The sequence below is a fragment of the Dipodomys ordii genome, unplaced genomic scaffold, assembly GCF_000151885.1.
Source record: "Dipodomys ordii isolate 6190 unplaced genomic scaffold, Dord_2.0 Scaffold72, whole genome shotgun sequence".
Lineage (NCBI taxonomy): Eukaryota > Metazoa > Chordata > Mammalia > Rodentia > Heteromyidae > Dipodomys > Dipodomys ordii.
In genome coordinates this window covers 9,093,174-9,118,325 of record NW_012267288.1, presented here as the reverse complement: position 1 = coordinate 9,118,325, position 25,152 = coordinate 9,093,174, and the positions used below count along the sequence as shown (strand labels likewise).

General features: G+C 37.1%; 1 protein-coding gene across 1 annotated transcript in view; it reads right to left on the bottom strand.

Annotated features, from left to right (window-relative positions):
* The window catches only part of Dock4 (dedicator of cytokinesis 4), a 421,543-nt gene that overhangs the window by 47,891 nt on the left and 348,500 nt on the right, over positions 1 to 25,152 (bottom strand). Inside the window, exons 28-35 of the mRNA XM_013024050.1 lie at positions 24,125 to 24,200; positions 22,374 to 22,474; positions 21,713 to 21,771; positions 13,347 to 13,495; positions 11,604 to 11,689; positions 6,458 to 6,553; positions 5,655 to 5,715; positions 175 to 268 (exon numbers count right to left, since the gene is read on the bottom strand). Of these exons, the coding sequence (XP_012879504.1) occupies positions 175 to 268; positions 5,655 to 5,715; positions 6,458 to 6,553; positions 11,604 to 11,689; positions 13,347 to 13,495; positions 21,713 to 21,771; positions 22,374 to 22,474; positions 24,125 to 24,200 (722 nt within the window). The remainder of the gene's footprint in view (positions 1 to 174; positions 269 to 5,654; positions 5,716 to 6,457; positions 6,554 to 11,603; positions 11,690 to 13,346; positions 13,496 to 21,712; positions 21,772 to 22,373; positions 22,475 to 24,124; positions 24,201 to 25,152) is intronic.

The window sequence follows — 25,152 nt, the reverse complement described above, 5'->3', positions numbered from 1 at the left end:
AGTAATAGAATAAAAAATTGGAGTACTTACTAAGGTGCAAATAAAAATAGATTTGTTTTAAAAAGCAGAAATACTTCAATCTCAGAACTAACTACATAAAACAGAGGAGATACCATGGTTAATAACTTCCATATATATCCCCCTTCCCCCAGTCTCAGCTGAGGACAGAATTACCTGTAAAGTTCTGCGCCTTGAGATGTAGATCATAGAGTTTGTGGATGTAGCGTATATACATCTCTTCCTTGTTCAGTTCAGTTTTATAGAAATTCTGTAAAAAAATGTAAAAATAAACAACAAATTACAAAATAGTTGGGTCTATGAATATTTTCCTTTTATTTTGTTGAGCCAAGGGACATAAAGCATTGTTCCACATGAATACCTTTTTATAACTAAAATAAGGAGGCTCAGTGACATTTCCCACTGAGTACAGACTTAACAATTCTCTAGAAATTACTGAATAAGTGGGCATCTTGGATTATAACTGCTGATACTGATCTCTTTTTCCTTTCTTTTTTCCTCTTTTTTTTGGGGGGGGGGCAGGGGAGGGTCACACTATGCACCTGGCTTTCTGAAAGTCATCAACTTCCTGCCTCTAACTTCTGAGTGCTGGTATCATAGGCATACACCAAGATGCTAGGCTGTGTGTTTGTGTGTATGTGTGTGTACGTGTGCTACTTTGAATTATTTTTTGTTAACTTTCATAGTCAATGGTATAGCCTATACAGTTAAAAAAATATTTAACAGGGCTGGGCAGGTGGCTCAATGGTAGAGTGCTTGCCTTACATTCATAAGGCCCTGAGTCAATTCCTGAGCACCACATAAGCAGAAAAAGCTGAAAGTGGCACTGTGGCACACTTGCCAACAAAAAATATGTAACAGATTAACTGTTCATTCAATATGCTGACTGAAACTCAAAGGACAGTTTCTTTTGTTTTACATTTCAAATATATATTTACCCTTATAAAAAGGTCTTGGTGAAGTGTTAATGGCAAATGCCTGTAATCCTAGGTAGACAGGAAACTGAGATCTAGAGTATTACAGTTTGATCTTTTTTGCCCAGTCGCAAAATGGTGGACTGGAGGTGTGGTTCAAGTAGTGGGGTGCCAGATGTGAGCAAGTAAGCTAAGGGAAAGGGAGAGGTCATAAAATGAAGCAGTCATACGTGTGTGTGTGTGTGTGTGTGTGTGTGTGTGTGTGTGTGTGTGCACATGAGCACATACATGATCTCTTAGGATGTGAAAGATAATGTAAAATAAATGAAAATTCTTTATATAATTAAGGTATAATTATGCATTTCTTACTTGTGTTAGTATTTAAATGTTTCCAATTTATATCATATATATGTATACATATACATATATATATGTATAGTTAAATCCAGGTCATGTCTATAAACTGAGATAATCAGGAAGCTGAGATCTGAGGACCACGGTTCAAAGACAGCTCAGGCAGGAAAGTCTGTGTGAGACTCTTATCTCCAATAAACTACTCAGAAAGAGTGAGAAGTAGTGCTAAGGCTCAAGTGGTAGAATGCTAGCCTTGAGCAAAAGAAGCTCAGAGACAATGCCCATGCCCTGAGTTCAAGCCCATGACCTACACATACACACACACACACACACACACACACACACACACACACACAGAGTGAAAGGAAGGAAGGAAGGAAGAAAGAAAGAAGGAAAGAAAGAAAGAAAGAAAGAAAGAAAGAAAGAAAGAAAGAAAGAAAGAAAGAAAGAAAGAAAGAAAGAAAGGAAGGAAGGAAGGAAAAAGAAAAAGTCTAGGAGTCTAGGTCTTACTAAACTTCTCTAAGTTATTGTAACAATTGCTATCAAAAACTTTTCCTTACATGGTTATCAACATTAGCATTTTAAAGGCCTACTTTACAAGCATCCACATCTGTTCCTTCACTTACACTATGAAGTACATCAGCCCTCACTGAATTTAGGAAACACTGGAATAAATGGAAATGGAACAAGATTCCAGCAAAAGTATGATGCTGGAAATATGATCCAACTAGGCTACTTTCAGTGAGCAGATCATATACATAGTGAAATCCCTACTTACTACACTTCAACTGCTACTTTGATCATTGTTGTTTTGATGAAGCTACTCTGTATGTAGATGAAGGAAAATGAGTAATGACTAGAAGGAAGAATAAAACTGCTGACTTGGAGGACTAGTAGATTTTTAAGCGGGGTGGGGGGAGGAGGGGAGGCGCACGGGGACAGAAGGAGAGAGAGCCAGAAATTCTATGTTACTAAAGTTGATTAGTTAGACAAGGCTTTAATAGTGGACCAACTAGCCAATGTGGCTGTTTAAATTGTTCTTGGACTTGAAACTTGATGACCTTCGACAATATATCTTCCCATTATCTAACTGGTGTCCATTTTTCAGCCTGAGGATTCTTCTAATTTGGAGACACTTACATTAATTTGAAAACATAAAAGTATTTTTGCCCCAGTTGAGGGAATAAGTGGGGATGGGAAGGATTAGGGAAAACGAAGAAAGGGATGATATTGATTACATGCACTGTACTTATAACCTGACATGCTGTATAGTAACCCTTTTGTGCAATTATTTAAAGATAATAAAAATAATTTTTCCCAATTCATATCATTGTTCCCCTCCTTTTCTTTTGTATCCTGTAGATTTTGGCATTCTTTAAAAAGCTAAGTAAATAATGCTATTCAAATCTCTCTCATTATAACCAAAATCATTTTAATTAGCAAGAATTGTTGTACCATAAACATAGTCTAACAACACCACAGCAGGTTTTTACATTATTAAAGGATGATTTGTTCTAATAGTTTTCTGGTAAGAGAACAAAAATAAGTGATTACTCTATAAATGAATAGCTCTCCCCCCCCACCAAAGCCACAAGACTCTCTCCAGTCAGCAGATAAGAATCACTTATGTCAGGCAAAACTTGTGACACAAAGAACAAAAAAAATTACATTTCCTAGTATTAGTTATGTGAAATATTATGCATTCTTACCATTTTAACACTAGTGTTTAGCTCTAATCTTAGAAGGAAAGCCAGAGGTCTCTTGAAGAGGATCTGGAACTGATCTCAGAGGAAGTGAATAGTTGAAGAGAACCATATTGCTGCTAGAAAACATTAAGTACTTTCCATATGGAGTAGGAGCTAAGAAGATTAGCTTCTAAGTGATGTGTCTGGTCCCTTAATAAGTATTCTTATGCTGGCTTGAAATCAAAACAGCTTTTGAAATGTTAACATGTCTACAAGGACTATTCTTGGTCATTGCATAGTTACCAGTATATATTCTTGTCTCTAGTGATTAGGGATGGGGGCCACTGATTTTATCAACTCTAGCTTATTTCTATTAGAGAGAAAATGCATTTAGGGCAATGTATAAAGCCTTTCACCCAAGGAAATGGTCTCTTCTTTTATACCAGTTGAAGAAATGAACCTAGAAAAGTGCCTTAAGACCTGTTTACCTCCAAATAGAAAGTACCTGGGAAATAAAGTGAGAACAGTGGAAGAAGATCTCTGTGGAAAAAGATAAAGGTTTTACTTTGAGGGTGTTTCTGAGCCTTTCTGCCTGGAGTTGGGGTACAGCCAGGGTTAAGGATGCAAACTAAAGTTTACAGAGCTGTTCTCCCCAAATACTTTCATGAAAGCAAAGATGTAGTAAACAAACAAATAAACAAACAATTCAGGCTAAGATTCTTGATTGTGATGAAAGACTTAGGAAGCAGGAAGTGGGGGAAACATGAAGGGAGACTGCACAGAAGAATCGACTGCATTCAAGTTTTAGCTACTGCTAAAAGAGAGAAGGTGCATAAGCTGATGGGGTGAGTTTAGGCTGCTGGCCTGAAGAGGTCACTATTGGGTCTAATGACGAAAGCTATACAAGAAAATGCATAAAATATGAACAAGATCAGCCTGATTGAAGATGCTCAGCTCTATTTTTAAGGATTGATACTGGAGGTGGAGATGTAATAATTAAACCAAAATGAGAAAGAAGATGTGGGTGTGGAAAAGGAGGATAAGAGGCATGCACTCAAGAAATATAAAACAGTATAGCAAAAAACCTAGAGAAATAAAATGACAGTTCCAGGAAAGTGAAAGTTTTGAGTCAGGTGTGGTGGTGCAGTCCTATAATACCAGATACCTGGAGAGACAGGAGGACAGACAGAGTTTGAGACTAGGCTGGCCAACGGCAGCAGTGAGATTCAATTTCAAAAACAAAATAAGGGGCTGGTGAAGAAGCTCAAGTGGTAGAGTACCTATGTAGCAAGCACAAGCCTTGAGTTTAAACCTCAGTACTGTAAAAAGAAAATAGTATCTAGGACTAGAGGCATGACTCAAATAGTAGAGCATCAGCTATGAGCAAAAAAGCTGTGTGTGAGACCTTGAGTTTAAGCCTCATCACTGGCACAAAATCTAAAATAAATATGCAGATTTAAGGGAACAGTTCAAGTAGTAGAGGGCTTGCCTAGTGTGTGCAAGGCCTGGCTTTAGTCCCAGCAGTACTTGTGTGCATATGTGCACATGCATGTGCCTGTAAATCCACACACCAAAAAAAAAAAAAGAAAAAGAAAAAAAAAAGAGACAGTAAGCTTTGAAGAAGGATTAAGAGAAGAACCAACAAACAAAGCAGAAAGCCTGAAATCAATGAGCAATGACAAGACTGAATTAAAGCATGGGGCAGAGAGGACAAGGCAGCATGTGAAGGATTCACATGACCAGACTAAGAATGAGAACAAGGACAAGGGCTTAGACTGCATGGTGAGGATTCATCCATCCTGACGGATGACAGATGTATGAAAAAGAAGCCAGGACAGTCACAAAGTCAGAACTGGAAACAGGCACTGTTTTTCTGTTACAAATCTGATTTAAAGAAATTGTCTAATTCATTTTTTTACTCTACATTAAAATGTGAAATATAAATCCCTAAATGTATGATTCTTTTTGCTGTTTTTTTTCCTTTGGTAAGAATGCCATTCTAATCTGAAAAATTAGGTGGATGTCATTTTATATAAATGTTGGATAATTCTGGTTTAGACAGTTTTCTTACATGATATTTAATTTTATTCTCCTGGCACGGTGATAAATTATATGGTCATCCTGGTTATAATGCGAATTGGTAACAATAGTGCTATGATGAATTTGATTTGCAAAGAGGTAAGAGAGTGAAAATTAGTGCGTTAAACAGAAAAATGTCACTGGTTCACAAAAACAAATACCATTACTGTTTATTAAAATGTAGAATGATTATAGTCCTGTGCAAAAGGAAAAGGGGAGGGACAGAGAACTTGTCAGTGGAGCCAAAGGACTTCTGTCTGCGAATACCATGTGTGTTCCTGGAAGAGCCACAGAACTCTGAAGCGGGGGAGGCAAGGTAACAGGAAAAGTTTGGTGGGACTCATGGTCCCATGGAGTTCTGGGCTACAGCTGCCCAAACGTGACAGTACGTTCTGCAATGTTCAGAGCTGAAGATTTTCTGGGCTCTCATTCAACCTGAAGCTGCGTTTCTTTTAAAAACATTTCTAAACTCTTCTAAGAAACATCCAGAAAAAAAACAAGAAAGAAAGCAAGCATGTGGCAGATTTAAAAACAACCAACCAATCATAATTTTTTGAAAAACAAAGGTTAGGGTAAACGGAGGACAGGGGGAACAGGTACTAACCAGAAGGCTAACTGTGCAGCCAATCTTTTTGCCATCTACCTCTCCCATTTTCATGCAGTCCCTAAAAACAAAAGGAAACAAACAAACAAAAAAGCCATAGTCAGAATGTAGAATTTCCCTCCTAGGGGAGAAAACAGTTTGTTCATTGCAGATATGGAGGAATGCTGTTGAGACCAGAAGCAATTTGTAAGTGTTAGCTCTAAAAGGCTGGGGAGTCAGAAACTCCTGAGCAGCACTTTCTGGGGAGACTTTCACTGGCACACACATCAACAATGTGTTTCCTCTCTATGGACGGGGGTTCTGGGGGCAAGTGGAGTGAATGCATATCACCCACATCCTAACCGGGTAATGGGGATGAAGAGAGTCATCCGTATGCTTGCTTATTCATCCAACCCTCTTTTAAAACCAAGAACAGCAAGGTGATAGAGAATTCTCTATTACATTGCTCTCACTCCAAAATGGATCAAGTCTATTATCTTCAACCTAAAGTGCAACAACCGCAGAAGATTTTCTTGTGGGAGAGTTTGACAACAACAAAATTTACTTTTTTTTTTTTTGAAGGGACTGTCAGGAACTCAGTGCTCTCTCAACACACCAAGACTTTAAATTTGAAGGGTCTATCAAAAAAAAAAAGTAAAAAGAACAAAACACAAATAAAGCTCCAAGTAAAAACTCAACTAGTTAATTAGAAGTCCAGAGGCTGACAAACAATTCGTGGACTAACTCAAGTGGAATGTGGACTATATTCTATTTGGTTTCTAACTGAAGTGCAGCAGATTAGGAATTTGTGGGACTTGGCTTACCTGTAATCTAACAACCTCTCCATTAGCCGAGTTACAGTGGCAATTAATGAAACGCCACTCTCTCTCCATGTTTCCCGCTCAATTTTCTTTAGTAGACTGGAAAAGAAAGAACCCAAGGCATTTTTAACATTTATTTTTATCAGTCACCATGACAACCATTTTACTTTCATCAGTACCTTAAATGCCTTAGCAACCACTGCAACATCTCACAAGTAGCACAATTTGCAAACAATGTCTTACCTAGGATAGGGACCAAACAGTGGAATTCTAATCCAGGAAGCATTGACAAAGCAAATTGATTATCAGATTATCCAAGTCATAAAATAGGAATACATGCATGCAATCACATTTTCAGACTATACAAGCACCTCACAGCTAAGACATTTCCTAGCTTCTCTGTGAGGATGAAGAGACTTGCGTGTTACCACTTCAAATAACACTGCAAAAATTGAAAACGAGAGTACCTCCAAGTTTACTTTTAAGTAAAATCTTGCTTTATTCCCCTAAAAATCTTTTCCTACCTCTCAGTGGAATGCATCTTCATCCAAGCAATTTTACTGCAATGCAACTGCTACAGGAAAATCCTTGTACAGACGGTATGACGTTTTGCGTTTTTCCCTTTCACTTAACATTTGCCCACTCAATACATATTGTACTATCTATGCGCTCCCTCAATGATTTCATTCATTTTGTCATTAATCACAGAGGATTTTCTAAGTGGTTGTTACAGCACACGGATGACAAGCACGGAGCCACAGACCTCCTCCTACATTTCCCCTAATCCTAAACACCTTGGAGCAGAACAGCAGCACTCTGTAAACACACAATAATAGCAATCATAATAACTGAGGATCCGTTTGACTTCCACACCCCCTTCTCAGCAAATTAACACTGTTCTTGGCAATGGCTTCAGACTGAAGATAAAAGATAAAGATATAAAAAATAAAAGATAAAAGAATGTAAGCATGGCAAATCAGAGTACTTTCCTATCCCTCTGAATTTAATGATCACCATCCCTGTCTAAAATCTTGTTTCCCTATCATCTCAGTTTCAGAAATAAGAACGACAGAAAACATACCTTACAAGCACAATTTCAGCATATCTTACTTGTACTTGGAAAAAAAAGAGTAAATATAAAGGGGAAAAAAGCAATTTTTGCCAAAGCTGTCTTTAATCTGTGGCTATGTTCTCTCCCAACTTTTTTTTTCTCCACCTTTCCCCTCCCCCCATTTTCTTGCTACTGTCCCTCTAGTCCTTGGTCTCCTTTCTAGACTCTTATCTTTTGCTTCTGCATCTCTGGTCAGTTCTTTATCTGATGGATTAGAAACTGTTTCTTGGATTAAGGGAAGTGGGTGGGGTAGAAAATACATACAGGATGGCACTTGCCCTGACTAATCCTCCAGGCAAAGGCCCCTAAGTTTGTTTAAATGTGTTTTCTTTTGAAACAAAACAAAACAAAGCCTCAGAACAACACCTGCACCTGTTTCAAGCATAAGTGGCAAACTGGTTCTGAGAACCAAGTTGAGAGCTAAGTTCTCAAGTAAAAATTTGCCTGCCAAAGCAATGCAGAATGATGTAGGAATTTCTCCAAGTGACAGCCCACACCTCTTACACTTAGAAACTAAAAGAAAAAAAGAAAAAGAAAAAAGTTGGTTAAGTAATAATTCTAAAAATAGAGACTTCCTTTATGAGTTTCAGTAATTTGCACAGGCTCCCAATGTAGTCAGGATACCCAGCTATATCATCCTTTTCTAAGAGGCAAAGCTCTGCATAGTCTCTATCCCTGACTGCAATGGAGACCAAATGTTAGGGCTCAATCTAGAACCCAGTTCATCTGCATTCTTGGCCAGGCTGTTTTCTTCTGCTGGAAACTGCTCTACATCCTAGTTCATCTGATGAGAAGAGACTATTAGCAATCATAGAAGAATGGTATTAGACAGTGCTGGTGAAGTAGGGTATTTTCAGCTGGTCTATAATCATGGCCCATGGGACACCATCTGGGAGAAGTAAGAAGCAGTTTCTCCTTGCTGACTGATCAGACTGCTCTGGCAAATGCAAAGGGACTCCATCACACTGGGGAGGATAAACCATGGGGCTGTGGGATCACACCACTCATCAGGCTTTTACTCCACAAAGGAAATGGAAGTGGACAGTGGGTAAGGCTTGATGTTTCTGTCTTTCCCTGTATCCTGCCAGGATTATGCTGAGACCATCATCTGAAATATAAACCTCTATCTGTGTATGCTCAGAGAGAGAAAGAGAGAGAGACAGACAGACAGACAGTCAGACAAAGACAGAGACAGACAGACAGAGACAGAGACAGAGACAGAGACAGAGAGAGACAGAGACAGAAACAGAGAGACAGAAAGAGAGAGAGACAGGTGAGGTAGAGGGAGACACTAAAAGTAGATGTTTATATATAGCAAATCCTCTGTCACCAAGCAGAAAATAAATGGGACTATGAAATAAGAAATCCCAAATAATTTGGCTGGAGTCTTACTGAATTAGATAAAGCAGAGGAAAGAACTGCGATGGCTGGCTGTTGCTTTTTAGGTCCCTCAAGACCATATGTAGCCCAACTGTGTGCTGCATTCCAGTCCACACAAATGCCTAGCACAGGAGGAGCTCAGCAAGTACAGACAGAGGAGGGAAGCAGGAGCCAGGTAAAGCAGAATTTATTCTGATGATGCATTTTAGATATTTCTCATAGTGGTCTATGATCCACAATTTATTGAAATCAATAAATCCAGCAGGGGCCTGTGGCTCATGCTTGTAATCCTAGCTACTCAGGAGCCTGAGATCTAAAGATGATAGTTCAAAGCCAGACTGGGTAGGAAAATCCATGATACTTTTTATCTCCAATAAACTACCAAAAAAAACAGAAGTAGTAGAACATTAACGCTGAGCAAAAAAAAAAAAAAAAAAAAAAAAAAAAAGAAAAAAAAAAAAAGAAAAGAAAAAAGAAAAAAAGAAGCTCAGGGACAGCACTCAAACCCCAAGACCAACGAAAAGAAAACAAGCAACAGCAAAACCCCAGTAAAGTCTACTAACTTCAAAAGAAGGTAATATGAGTAAATGAAAATAATGTTGGGAATTAGTAAAGATGAATTCTTAGGAAGGAAGGTACTATATAAGCTTCCACTACATTATAGGAGCAGCAAGCAAGTTACTTTCAGGTATTGAACAATCTTTCAGAAATTTGAAACATGAATTACTGAGAACAAATGAGAATCTGTACCATAATGCCATGTGTTCCCAATTCATAATGTGTGCAGTGAATCATTGTGGCTACACTAATTTACTGTGATTTCTATTGTCAAAAAATCTTTTTTTTTATAGTTAGATTTTCACTTTCTTTAATGAGTCCAAATAGAAATGATACTGAATTATCATGTTAAATTTGACTTATTCCCCAATGTTCTGATTACAAAAGCAGGAGAGAAAATATCTATAGTAGCAATTCTGATAATATTCTGAAAATCAACAAAATAAAAATCTTTGTTGAATGAATTAAGACTCTTAAAATAGTCCTAATTACAGAGGCTTAATATCTTAATTACTAGTTTAATTCTAGTGTCAAGGTGCATCTTCTCTTTCAAAGTCTTATTTATACACAAGCAATCCAAATTGTATGCTATCAGGCTTTTATTAAAGTAGATAAGAGGCACTCTTAGAACTATGCATGTATTTATTAATCTTGTGAATTTACTATAAATAATTAATCACAGATCTCAAGAGGTTCATTTCACTGAGTGCTTTCTCATTTTGGTTCTTTGTTCAAACCAAGGACTAGTAACTGAAATGAAAGCAGTTCTCAAAAGCAATTTATTATATTGGATAAGGTTTTAATCAGAATTCTTGGTAAACTCCAGCTGTCATGAAAGACAGATGCTTTGTACACAAGAATGAACAAGATCCTCGTGAATAATTATTAAAAGTTCTGGCTTAATTACATATCAGAAAAAATGGTGTTGTTCATGGTTTAGCACAAAGAACATTTTTTATCACCCACTACCACCACATGAAATCTCCATACTCCTTCCTGGCTTTTCCTTTCAATATAATTTTTCTGAAAGCTTTAAGAACAATCTTGAATTAGGCCAGCTGAAGTCTGTCCAACTTACCAGTCATTAATAATAATATTCAAGTCTACCTACTGATATTTGCACGGTTCCAAATTAATGATCCTAAAAGGACAGAATCTTGCATTTGGGCACCAGTACTAACAGTATTAACACATTAATATTTAGTTTGAGGTGATATTTGAGAGCATGAGTACAGACAAAATTATATTTTATAGTAGAAAAAAATGTGTTGGTGAATGATTTTTGCACTTCTGAAAGAATTGCAAACATTTTCCAAGCTCAATAAGCCAATTCATTTTTCAAAAAGAAATACTTTTTAAGTATACTAGATTTAAAAATGACAGACCCACAGGAAACTATAAGGAAAACAGGGGCCAGACGAGAAATCCCACAGCACAAAAGCATTTTGCACAGGTCCTCTGGCCATTTGAAAACAGTGAATGCATACTTGGGTTAAGCAATTCATCCTGAGACTGTGACCAGATTGTACTAGCATGAACAACCCCAAAATCCTTTTACAAAACTTTGTTATTTCTCTACCTTCCACACAAATCCCAAACACAGAATTTTTCTTAAGAAATCATTTGCTTCTGTGATATTCTAATAAGAAGCACTTATGAAGAAAGTAGCAATGCTGACCACAGGAGGTCTACAGCCATGTATTAATTCAAGTGTCAGAGAACAGATTAAAAACTAAGGTAATTTTTTTCCAACAGCAAGTCAGGCAAGTGCTGAATACAAGTTATATCATAATGCTACTTAGAATCATCATCTGGCAGCAATGAGCTTTTTCTTAAACTTACTAGGCATGAAAAGAGTGAAATTTGTTACATAACACAAGTGACCTGTCCTGATCAGAGATTAAAATAAAGAGACATGTCTAATCATCAACATAATAAGATCCGTTAGGCAATTATCTTTTATTTCACACTTCACAAAGACAAAGCATTCCTTTGAGACTTATGCTGTTTCTGTGGTTTGCAGCTACATCGGTGAAGAGTGACTCGGTACTGACGCCCAGCCCCCAGAACAAAATCAACTTGAGATAATACATTACTCACATACTGTTGAAGAGCTCACGATAGGTCTCGTCACCTTTGCCTTCTGACATCAGGCTGTCCAGTTTGTCAATCAGCTTGGCTTCCACCTGAAACATACCTAAGTATTACTCTTTCTCCTCCCCTTTTCAAGTAGGATTTCTAGGCAAATTAAAACAATTTTCTTTATGTCTGGGAGAAAGCTGTATGTTTTGTGAAAGTGACTTTCTCAGCTATGGTTAATAGCAGACTTCTCTTTGGATTTCTAGGGGGCTAATTTGGACAGTGTTAAAGTGTCTTCAAATCCCTGGCTGGATAGCTTTTCCTACTGCCAAAGACATCTATCTATCTGTGATTCAAACACAAATGCCTGAAGCCCAATTTAAATGTCTAAATTCTTTTTTAGGGACTTCTTAAAGCTGGCAAGTCCTATTTCTTTTTTCCTTTACATCATTCTATCTAAAAACATCAGCAAACTAACGTACCACATACATTAATTTAAATCTTTAATGTGTCATATCTATTTTCTTTTCTAAAACAGTTCGAGGCTGCACTCAATTTTTGCTGAAGTTGAGAACTTGTCCTAGCCATGTACAGATGGTACATCCACAGAAATATTCTATGTCAGCAATAAGCAGCAGGAGAGGGAAAGGACATATTTTCTGAAAAACTGTAGTCAAAACATTTATATTTTCAAAGATGTAAATTTGTTGGAACTTGAATATCAGTAAAGGAAAAATATCCCTTCATCTATCTGAGACAGGAGAAGAGGCAGAAACAAAAAACCACTGGCTAGAGAGAGTTAAAGTAATTAGGGCTTAGAAGAGATAATTTGACTCTGTCAAAGGACTGAGCCTAATTATTCCTTCAAACCAACTTTCAATCAAATGATAAAGATAAGGGGAAAGGAAAGTGGGTTCCTTTCTAAGCAAGCAAAAATTTTGAATACTTTCGTTTACCTATCAGCTTTCTTGAAAACAATCTGTATATCAAGAAGACTGAAATGCCCACACAGACTCCTGTCTTCCAAGTATGTTCTACATATGCAGTCAATTTGCTCACAGAGCTAACCACTTTTACAAGTTTGAGGAAGAAGCATAAAGTAGGGCCACATCTTGTAGGTAAACAATTTAAGTGCTGTGATCTTGTAAACGGCCAGTAGACCATCTACCTCCAACTTAAGGGACTTGGCACAGCCAAAAGGCAACTGATTGCTTGTGAGATCTACTTTTGTAACAAGAATGCTTGTCCTTAATCTGGAACCATGCTATTAGAACCTCTGTCAATGAGAAATGATTAGTTCATCCCCTAGGAATTTCTTCTGCAAGATTTTCCACTGTGCCCTTTAAATTAATTCTCAATGCTTCAAGCTAAGAGCTATAAAACACACTGTGAATCAAATGTTCCAAGCTAAGCCACTCACCAAACACAATGTGCAAACCACAGAGAGCTCAATGATTTTAAGAATCATTAACCCACTGATACCTCTGTGCTGTGTCCACTTTGGAGCAAAAAAAGTCTCTTGTAAGTTCTTAAATAATAGACTCAGGGCTGAAAGGAATTAAGTGGTTTCCCTCTTACCCTCTCCCCAGGACTTTCCTTGAGATTCAAGAGAACAGAAGACCAGAGAGAAATGTCAAAGACCACATGACCTGAGAGAAGCAGTCGGCCTGGATTCCCAAGTCATGCTTACATCTGGAAGTTTGGAGATGTCATAGGAGTAAAATGCTCCTACCTGTTCTGAGGAGGAGGTGAACTTCTGCCTACCTGTTTAAAGTTGCCACTCCGCCTCTGTTCCCAATCCATCATATCATGAAAAATAGGAATCATGACATTCCGGAGATCTGGCTGGGGTATCAGGGTCACTTCTAGGAAGGGACCAATCAAGGCAGGGATGAAATGAAGTTTGTGTTCTCCTAAATTGAAGAACATATTGGCATTTGAGAATAATTAGTCTTCAGAAGACCTTTACATAAAAAAGTATAACATTTGCTTAAAACTATTGCCTCAGGAATATCCAATTATACCTGTCTCCTCAGATAAGAAAGTATAAAAAATAACTGATAAGACACAATTGATATTATATAAACAATTAGAAACTGTTTATACATATATTATTGTCCATGACAATGTCAATTGCAGCCCTATGAGGCGAAAGAAGAATAAGTGAAATTTCACAATACAGTGAGGTGAAGAAGTGCTTCATTTATTTATACATTTTTCTTTCAGATACAAAACTGTGGTCACATGTGCTCTCTTGCCAGCATCCTCTCCTTTGGGGAAGTTCTTTGTCATATCCTGGAGCTGATAGAAGGGGTGGAGAGTCCTTACTCTCCCATATCTACCTCCGGAGTGTCTAACCTGTCCCCTAACCAGCCTCATCTCTGCCCCCGAAAGACTTCTTTTTTGTTTTAAAGGACCACTATTAGGAAAGAAGAAATTGGCTTAAAGTATACAGAAATCACTTCCTCATTTAACAGAGAAAAGCAGAGTCAGAACAACGACTGGGAAATGGTGAGCTCTGTTCTCGTGGCTGAAGCCAGCCCTACCTGCAAGTTTCCCAGCCACACAAGACTGTGTGTATAATTTGGTTCTTTTGGCCTTTGATTTTTGTCAAGTGCAAACAGCAGAGCTTTGTTACACCAGCTAGAAGGAAAGCAATGGTTCCTTTTGACAAAGACCTGGGCAGTGTCTTGCCTATCCTCTGTAGACCAATTGGACAACAGGAGGAGACAGGTTGTGTGCCTTCAAGCGTTTGAATTCCTGCTAGTCTTGCATTATCTGGAGAAGGTACCCTGGACAAAGGCCTTTGGTCTCTCCTGTCTTGAAGACATGTTGAGGCTTTATATCAGCTTTGTAAACACAGGCTTCTCCAACATCGGCTTCAAGTCAAAGCACATGTCCTTGTCCTTGTCCTGAATCCTAAGTGCACGAGGGTCTGAGATTCTCATGCTTCATACTAGCAACATGTTAAGAGGGCAGACAGAGCACTCTGGGGCATCTGTGAAATTTCTCACTCCTCACAATCTCCCTTCACCCGCTGAAGATACCTCATAGTACTGGAGCATTGCCTCTCTTCCACAATTGGGGGCCATGCTGACTTTATCTTGGGTGTAGTTTCAGTGTGAATTAAAATGTTCAGACAAAGCGTTTGGAGCATCACAGGACCACAGTCCTTGATACAGCCGGTGGCCCTTTGCCCACCTAAATGTCACTGAAGTCACAGTCCCTTCCTCTCTCATTGAAGTTTCCAGCAAAGTTCATCCAATCCTTTTTTTTATCATCCCTAAATTATTTATTCGTACCCGTATAGATGAGGGAAAAACCCTGGCTTATAATTCTTTGTGAATTCCTACCTTTATTTCTGATCCTTGTAAACAAGTACCTTTCTGATTGCTTTGCTTTCTTCTTAGAAACTAGAAGTTTCACAAGAAACTTTCTTATTAACCTAGCTTTGCATATTTTCCTCAAAGAATGAACTCTTTAAAATTGACATACTCACTAAACGGCAGTTTATCCTTCTCCCATCCTCCTTACCCCTCTTTCCTATACACATTTCAAGCAGGTAAGTAGCAGCTGTCATTTGCAATGCCTTTCCTGTTATTTTTGTCAGGGCAGAAAAAAAAGCAGGACTCTGAACTCAGTGACTTGTACTGTCATTGGTAAAAGCCTGAATCCACTGTTTATTTAAGATACTCTGGCACATAAGAAGAAAAACGAGAAAAAAGGAAGAGTCATTAACTTCTATTTCCTGCACGGGGAACAGGAAATATTTGTCTCTCTCTTCTCTATGTCTACTAAATTTAACCTGTTAAACTAAGATAAAGACTTGCTAGAAAAAAAATTAGAAAACAAAAAAGAAAAAGAAAGGAGACTGTTATCAGGAGGCAAAATCTGGCAAGTCCTGAGAATGCAGGTTTTTCATGAGTCCTATAACAGGACTGCAGGAAAAGGCTGCAAGTTAAAGTCACTGAGAACCACCAAACGGAAGGATTCCAGTATGCCAGGCCAAAGGTCATCTTAGCATCTGACTAGTTACCCCAGAAGAGACTCTCTGATGCTATCATACTACGTAAGACACCAGATCTTCACACAAACTTTTCCTCTCTGTTTCATTACCCTTTCCCTACACACATTCAAAAGTAGCTTCAGCACAAATTGAATTTTTTGCTAGCTCAAAGCATTCTAGCAAATTTGTGCTACAAGGATGAGATTTAGACCCACTATCTTACACATTTAATTTTGAATCTTATCGAAGCATCCTTTGATCTTTTTCATGAAGATCATCACTTTAGTTATCACTGTTTAGTTCTGAATCTCTTTCTAAATATGACCCAATTTATTCTTAATTTTTTTGAAGTACATCAAATGACAGAGATAAGTAAAACAAACATTACATATCATCTTCAACATTTTGCTAATTCTATTTCTTCTAATATTCCAATGGTTTGATTTTCTTAGAGTATTTTAAATCAAGTCAGAGATGTATTGTACTTGTGCATGCATCAGTAAGCATCTTCAATTATGTATTTTAAGAATGCAGAATTATAATTCCTTCACCATACAAAGCCAAACAATACTTCCTTAAATTAGCATAAAACTTATTCAATACTAAAATTTCTCTGATAGTCTTAAAAACATGCCATTTATAATTGCTTTATTTCAACCATAGTTCAAATAAAGTCCATACACTGTATTTTGTAGCCTAAATTTTTACTGGCCATAAGATCAGAGATCAACCACACCCACATTTAAATTACCATGTGGAAATGTGTGAGAATAGTCTTATTTCCTGCAAACACACTTTGGAAACAGAATCTGTGCAGACCTGAAGAGGCTTCCCAAGCACTGTAAATTTAATTCCTATTGAGGCAACAAAGCAAATTTTGAGCTATGTATAGAAACAGCAAACTAAACTTCATTTCAGTGATTTCGTTTTAAACCACAGGTTTAGTATACTTCCCCATGTCTAATTGTTAGTCACATGGCCTTGTTTTGAAGTATTTAGGGCACCTGCTACTTGGGCTGTTGGAGTTTTATAATTATGCACACAGAACAGCCTGCTAGGAAGTATTGATTTCTCTACAGCAGTTACAAGATGCAGTGTTTGCAAATGTGGAACAAAGAGTCCACTTCATATTTAGCAAGAATGGGAGCTCATCTAGAAAAAGAATGGTAAACTTAAACTCCCAGCAAGATGAGAACTAAAGGTGAGATGGTAGTAAAGACTTCTTCCTTGTAGTTTATACTTGCAAGTCCAGGCACAAATGGATAAAATTTGGGAGACAGAAATGTATGCCTTTCCTCTGCTCTTTATGGAATACTTATAGTTCTTCAACTTACAAAATGAAATACTAAGCAATAACATATTTGAGAAAAGATATTCACTTATCTCTAGTTGGTCTTTATTTTTCAAAATCTCAAGTGTTTTTTTTTTTTAACCAAAACCACACTGTGTTAACACCTCACATCCACTAGGATAATGACTATTAACATCTATCTCCAGAGAGGGACAAATGTTGGCAATTATGTGGAGAAACAGGAACTCTTGTGTTCTGATGGGAATGTAATGGGTACAGCAGCTATGCAAAAGCAACAGTATGGTAGGTTCTCAAAAAGCTGGTAGGCACTGCTGGTTCATGCCTATAATCCTAGCTACACAGTAGGCTGAGAACTGAGGATTATGGGTCAAAGCCAGCCTGGGCAGGAAAATCCATGAAACTCTTATCTCCAATGAACCTCCAGAAAATCCAAAGTGGAGCCATACTCAAAGGGGTGTGCTAGCCTTGAGAAAAACTGCTAAGGAACAGCACCCAGGTCCTGAGTTCAAGCTCCACAACTGACAAAAAAAAGAAAAGCTAAAAATAGAACTATAATATGATCTATCAAATCTATTTCTGGAAACACACCCAAAATAATTGAAATTAAAGTCCCAAAGAGGTATATGTCCACCCACGTTCACAGCAGCATTATTCACAACATTATTCAGCCCAAAAAGTAGAAATAGCTTGCCTAAGTATCCAAGGATAGGTGAAAAGACAAAGAAAAGGTAGAATGGAATATTATTCAAGGCAGGAAATGCTGATACACGCTACAACGTAGAAAGATCTTGAAGTTATTTTGCTAAATGAGTAGGTCAGTCCAAAAGGACAAGTATTATTCAAATTCATAGAGATAAAAAGTAGAATGGTGGTACCAGGGGTGGGGAGGGGGAAAGGAAATTTAGGGGCTGTTGTTTAATGGGCATAGAGTTTCAGTTGTACAAGATGAAAAGGGTTCTTGGATGGATAGTATTACAGTGTGAATGTACTTAGTACCAGCAAACTGTACATTGTGAAAAGGTTAAGGTGCTATATTTAATGCATTTTTAAACCACAATTAAAAATATTTGATACATTTTTAAATGAACTATGCTGTTTGTGGGCAGAGATGGGAGGAGGAAAGTGGAAGGAAGCAAAGAAAGGGGTGACACTGTCCAAAAAGAATTGTACTCGTTGCCAGACTTAAGAAATGACAATCCCACTGTTCAACATCTTAATAATAACAATAAAATTGTATTTTAAAATAAATGATCGGAACCATATAATAGGGATAATGCTGACTACAGTGCTCTACATGCATTAGGGACAAGCAGCATTCACTCAAATTTCCCATAAGTAACCCAAAGCCCCTCTGTCCTCAGGAAGCATTCCTCTCTTAGGAGGGAAGAGACTGGCCTGGTTATCTGTGCATTACATTTGTTGCCTGTAGACAAAAGCCTTTTGGTTTGGTTCCTACACTGTCAATTAGACCGCATGTTAGTGAGCTAAAGCAGGAGCCACAAATTTGTTCCTGTGAAGGTGAAAATGAGCACTTATAATCTTGCTTGCCAAAAAGCTCCAAGACTGGGAAGAGACAGAAAGAGAACATAGAATTCACTTCTCTCGGTTCTATGAACTTCAAAGACACTAAAACTCTAAATACTTGCATATTCAGAAAGAGGTTTAAATTTTCTGTTTAAAACTAATCATTACAAATTCATATTTAACATTACACATAAGTTCTGAAATACTTTAAATGCATCAACTTGAAGGCCTACCAGTCTCATGACTATGGCTGGAAATAACACTGACAAGCGTATGTGTTCATAGCTCGGATCTGAACACTGGGGAGGATGATGCAGGAGGATTGTGAGTTCTAGGCCAGCCTGAGATAATGAGATTATGCCTAACAAAACCAAATAAACAAAACCACCACCAACACAAAAAAATGTACTATGTAATGGCTAATCTTGTTGTCAACTTGATTGGATTGAAAGGCAACTGAGGGATTAGTAAAGCACATTTGTAGATTAGGTCTGTTTTCAGAGATGATTTACTAAGGAGGAAGACCTGCCCTGACTGTGGGCAGTTCCATTCAGTAGGCTACAAGCATAGATGGAAACAAAGGGGAAGTAGGAAGCCCACTAGCAACAGGCCTGCTCTCCTCTTTGATTCCTGGTCCTTGGAGGTAAGCAGTTTTGTTCCAATCCACACTTCCACTATGGTATTCTGCCTCACCACAAGCCTAGAAAAAAAATGAAGCCACCTGACTCTGGACTGAAACTTCTGATACTGTGAACCAGCAATAAAACTTTCCACCTTTTACATTGTTCCTTTCAGGTATTTGCCACAGCAGTAAAAAGTCTTGAAATCATGAGCCAGCATCTCATGAACTTTATTAGCCTGTGACATTAAAATATGAAAAATTATAAATTCTCTTTTAGCATATAAATATTCACTAAGACACACTTATGAATATATAAAAGGACACTAATGTACTTTGATATTGTAACTAATTTATTTTACACAACTAATATAACTGATATATTTTAATACTTTTACATAACAAGTTTAGTTAAGGCCTATAAGGGGTGTTACAAGAGTATACGAATGCTTCATTTTGAATGTTTTATAAAAGTGTGTGTTTTAAGAAAGGCTTTAATATTTCTGAATATTTTCCAATTGTAGCAGTTGTACACTAGCAACAACCTTTAAAATTCACCTAGTGCTTTGAAAGCCCCAGAAAAGTCAAGACAGAACTCTAGGGAAATAATGTAGAAACCAAGGAATGAAGCAAATTATATTCACTCTCCACTTCAACTATATCATGGTGAGAATTTGTACATGGAACATAACAAAAATCTTTTACTGTACTAGTGTTAATCTTTAGGGATGGAATAACAAAGAATGGATAGTGTGCTTTGAAGCAGTGCTTTACAATTTTTAGCCAAATCCCTAAGAATCACCTGGAAAACCAGCTAAAACTCCCAATGCTGGGCTACCTCCCAGAGATTCTGTTTCAGTAGTTGTAGGTTATAGCCAGAGAATTTTCATTCCTTACAGGATCCCAGGTGACTGTGCTGGACCATTTTGTGTACCACTGTACTCAAGAACACTGCATTCTAAGTGCTCCAGAGATTTCCTAGAATGTCTAAGGGAAACAGAGAAGTAATTTAACATAAAATTCAGAGAGGTAGAAATAATTTTGTTTTGGGGCTGGGAAGGTGGCTCAGTGGTAGAGTGCTTGCCTTGTATGCCAGAGGCCCTGGGTTCGATTCCTCAGTACCATATAAGCAAAAAGAAAAAAAGCCGGAAGTGGCGCTGTGGCTCAAGTGGTAGAGGGCTAGCCTTGAGCTGAAGAGCTGAGGGACAGCGCCCAGGCCCAGAGTTCAGACCCCACGACCGGACCCCCCCCAAAAAAATTTTTTTTTGTTTTGGAGAAAGACAAAATGGAAAAGTTTATGAAGTATACCTGCTATATGCTATATTTAGCAGACAAAAGGATATGAGAATAAGCGCATGGCTATCCTGACCTTGATAAAGATTTACGTGCAAATGCCCATAGACAACAATGTTTAGAAGAGAAAACTTGCCATGTTTGCTAATATTCTGGTAATCCAACCAAATTTATCCTGGCTTCCTAATTAGAGCCTGAATAACTATAGCTTTCTTCAGAAAGCATTTTGTTACAGTGTTCATTGAAAAATATCTTGCTAAATGAATGCCAAATTCAATATACAACAAGGTTTTTGATCTAATTTTGAAAGAGGAAAGACACAAAGAATCATCAAAACTTGGAGACTAAGAGGAATGCTCTCCAAGTGCAACTAACATTTAGTGCTATTTTTGAACTGAATGTAAAGACAGACCACGATTTCTTTTTGCTGACCTTTCACAATTGCAGGTTATTCTTAAGATGCTAACTCATTTGTTTTCTTGAAATCACCAGCAAGCAAGCACCATTGCTATGTATATTTGTAGGGTTATATGTGTTCTGTTCAAAAATCATTCCATAACAAGAGTTCAAACAAAACTATAACAGAAAACAAACCTGGTCATCTCCAAGTTGTATTTGGATAAGCCCCATAGAGAAGATACTTTCATGTCATTACATATTCAATTTAAATAAGTGAAATAATTTTAATAAATCTCAAGGAGGAACTAAAATGCAATAATATTTAATGTACCCTAAAAATTGCATAGTTAACACACCAAATTAAATGTTATGAATCTCTAGAAAGACATCATGTGCCAATGGAATTTAAAATAATTTATTTTTCAAATATTCTCTTCTATGTAACTAGATCTGTGCCATCAATTTGTTGGAATAACATGTTTTATATGCTGTGGTAGATTAATAAAATGGATCTAACAGTCTCTTAGCAACTGTGGATGCTTTTAAAATCCTTTGGCTAGGCTCTTTATGACATAGGTCAATGGTCTGAAGATTTTTGAAGTGGTGAGGCATAAGTCAATATTTCAGGAAGTTTAATCTAAATTTATGTGACTCATAGTCTTCTAAAATTTTTGTGTTGTTACACAAATTCTGAATGGTTACTTTATTGCTGGAAATAATGTTGCAATAATACTATATTTGAAAAATTATCTTTAATTCATTATGACATATACAATAGTAGACTGTTTTTTTCAAATAGAAACCAGTGTAAAGATTTAGTTGTAACTTTTTCCAATGCCAACATGTCAATTGATTTCTGTAGATTATTTCTGCTGATTTGGATTTCAAATGCTCTCATTTGTAAATTGTTCTTCATTTTTACACTTAAAAGTATAGTGATAAACTACATAGTGCAGGTGGTATTTTCTATAACTTACCTAGGTTTTGCCACATGCTGAAAATTTCACAACCCATTGTTACCCGCATATCACCATACCTAAAATGGAACAAAGGTCAAATCTGACACAAGGCCTCCACAACAATTGTGTTACTCTGAACTCAAAGGCAAGAATTTTTCTTTCTTTTTTTTTGTCGGTGGTGGGGCTTGACCTCTGGGCCTGAGCGCTATCCCTCAGCTCTTCAGCTCAAGGAGAGCACTCTACTACTTGAGCCACAGCGCCACTTCTGGTTTTCTAGTGGTTTATTGGAGATAAGAGTTTCACAGACTTTGCTGCCCTGGCTGGCTTTGATCCTCAGATCTCAGCCTCCTGAGTAGCTAGGATTACAGGCATGAGCCACAGGTGCCTGGCTTCAAAGGCAAGAAATATTTAATTAAAGATACTTAGTGTAAATTTCTTGGTGCTTCAAAATCATGTTTTAGTAAAACAGATCTGTCTCATTTTTGGCTTCTACAATAATTTTGAACACTGGAAGATTTGGGGTAAAAAACAAGAAATTTCAAAATCTTTATGTAATAAATTGTCTCTTGTTCTTTGGGTCATGACTTCTCAATTTGTGATTTCCAGTTTTGGATGTTTTGCTTTGTAAATCACTTGGCTTAAACACCCTCAAGACAAAATTTCCCTCCTGATTACTTACTTTTCTAACACTTTTTTCTTTTTGGAAGGAGTGAACATCTCCAATTGTAGACACAACTGGTTTATAAAAATGACTGCAAGGTAAAAGTAGGAATCCCAGATCTATAAAAGAAGAAGATATTTAAATATATATAGGTGAAGTGATTCCCATATCTTGAGTTTATTTCACAAGTGCTAAGTGGATGGGATTAAAGTTAAAATAAGATTGGCTATGACTTGATATGAATACCTAGAGGTTGTTATACTCTTCTGCTTGAGATTTTCTTTAACAAAGAAATTATGCAAGCTAAATAAATACTGTCTATTTACATACTACTTCAAAGCTGAATTTGAGGTTCCATGAACTCTCTGCTTTATGCTAAATACTATATATTTTGTTTCTCTTACAATATCACTGAGTATTTCCAGGGGAGCTAAGGTATAAGATAGGTTATTTTGGTTTGAATTTGTTTTTTTTGGAGTTCCTTCTAATGTAGAATTTTTAAAAATGCATATATTCCTTTGAATATGCTAATTGCTTTAAATTTAGACAGCATTTAAAAAGTATTTTTCTAGTCAAAAAAAATTGTGTGTGTGTGTGTGTATGTGCATTGTCATGCTGTGGTCTCCTGAGAATACCAACAAATCGTTTGAGTCCATATTTTCTTGTACCAAATACAGAATCAAAAAGACATCAGAATAACATTTCCTGAAATAAATTTAGCTGAAGTAGGGCACACAGGACATAATGAATGGAAACTCTCCCTGCTGACACTGTGCAAAATGAAAGACAACGAACTACAAGAAATATGACAAAAATATTCTTCGTATGCAAAAAGCTCTTATAAATCAAAAGGAATACGATAAAAACCCAAAGCAAAAATAATTCCAGTAATGAATTTTTATCTAAATAACTGGGGACAAATACCAAATTTAATTTGGTAAGAATGTATATAAAAAGGGTGATTTGTAAGAATAGTGAAAAAATTTAGAGATCAAAAAGTGGAATTGAGCAGGAAGTGGTGGCTAACAGCTGGTAACCCAGCTACTCAGGAAGCAGAGAGTGAAAGGATCACAGTTCGAAGTCAACCCTATCCACTCACAGCTTAGTGTGGTGACATACACCTGTCATACTAGCTATGCTGGAGGCATAAAATAGGAGGATCACAGTCCAGGCTGACTTGAGCAAAAAAAACTGAGTCCTGCCTTAAAAAATGAAAGTAGAATGGACTCAAGTGCTGGAGTGCTTGTAAAGCAAGTATGGGGCCCTGAGGTCATACCAAGTACTGCTCCCCCCAAAAAAACTGATTATAAAATTCCAATATATTTTAAGTTATGATATAGAATTGTTTGTGTGTGTGTGTGGTGCTGGGGTTCAAAGTCAGGGCCTTGTGTATGCTAGACAAGCAATCTACCAAGGAGATATATTCCACCGCAGCCTCTGGTTTCTTGACACAGTATCTCATGTATGCTATATAGTTCAAGCGGTCTCTGAACTTGCTACGTAACTAAGGCTGGTCATGAACTTTCAATCCTTCTGCCTTAGCCTCCAGGATTCTGGGAGTGATAAGTGTATGCTACCATACGGGTCTAAAATTGCATTTTTTTTTTAGTATTTGTGTTTCTTTTTTTAAAATAAGTTTTTTTTATTGTGAAAATACTGTACAGAGGGGTTACAGTTACGTGAGCAAGGTAATGAGTACATTTCTTATCCTTTGTCTTTCCTTCTTGTGACTCTTTCTGCACAAGCCAGACAGTTATATAGATACTTACCTTATAATCAAAGTTTTCATTTAAGAAGTTCTTACGAAGTGCATCTGAGAGGTACAGAACTGTTGTTATAATAACACTAGGAGAAAGAAAAAGAAAACGTTTTGAGTTGAAATTCTCACATTACTGAAAATCATTTGGCAAATAAGAATAAAAAGCACTGAAGATAAAAGAAAATCTCCTTCAATAGGCACTGGAAAAATGTTAAGATAATTCTAAAAAGAAAGGTGCCAGTTCCTGCCCCCCCTTACAGAAAAAAGGAAAAAATCTATTATGAAAGTTAGTTTCTTTGTAAAATAAAGCAGAAGACTATCTATTAAATTACATGATTCAGGCAGGAATACATTAGTATCTTGATATCTCCGTGTTTTTATTAATTTCTGAGCAAGGCAAAATTATTAATGTAACCATAAACCCATTTTTTATTATCATAAAATAAATAAAGCCTAGCCATGAAACAAACAGCACCCAATGACAGACTATAACATGCATTTACTAGATGTACTCTCTGCGTTCTCCCCCATGGAAGATGTTAGGCTGAGAGTTATGGAAAGCAGAGTCCCACTCAGAGTGATAAGACTGCCACTAAAGAAACAATTACTGATTGTGAAGTTGCCTATGACCCAGAGCTAAGGTGTGTGAAAGCTACAGGGAGCCTCACAGGCACTTAAAGAAAGGGGCATCTACTTCCAGGGCGAGAACACTCAATAAGCCTAACAGAAGGGGCATGTAGAGCTTTATGTATTCTGCTTGAGACATTAAGAAGAAAGGATTTGGTGAGCATTCTTGCTTAAGGCAAGAGTTCTGCAATTTGTCCAAATTGTCCTCACTTTTTTAAAAATCCAGAAGAGTCTATCTATCTATCTATCTATCTATCTATCTATCTATCTATCTATCTATCTATCTATCTATCTATCTATCTATCTATCTATCTACCTACCTACCTACCTACCTACCTACCTACCTATCTATCTATCTATCTATCTATCTATCTATCTATCTATCTATCTATCTATCTATCTATCTATCTG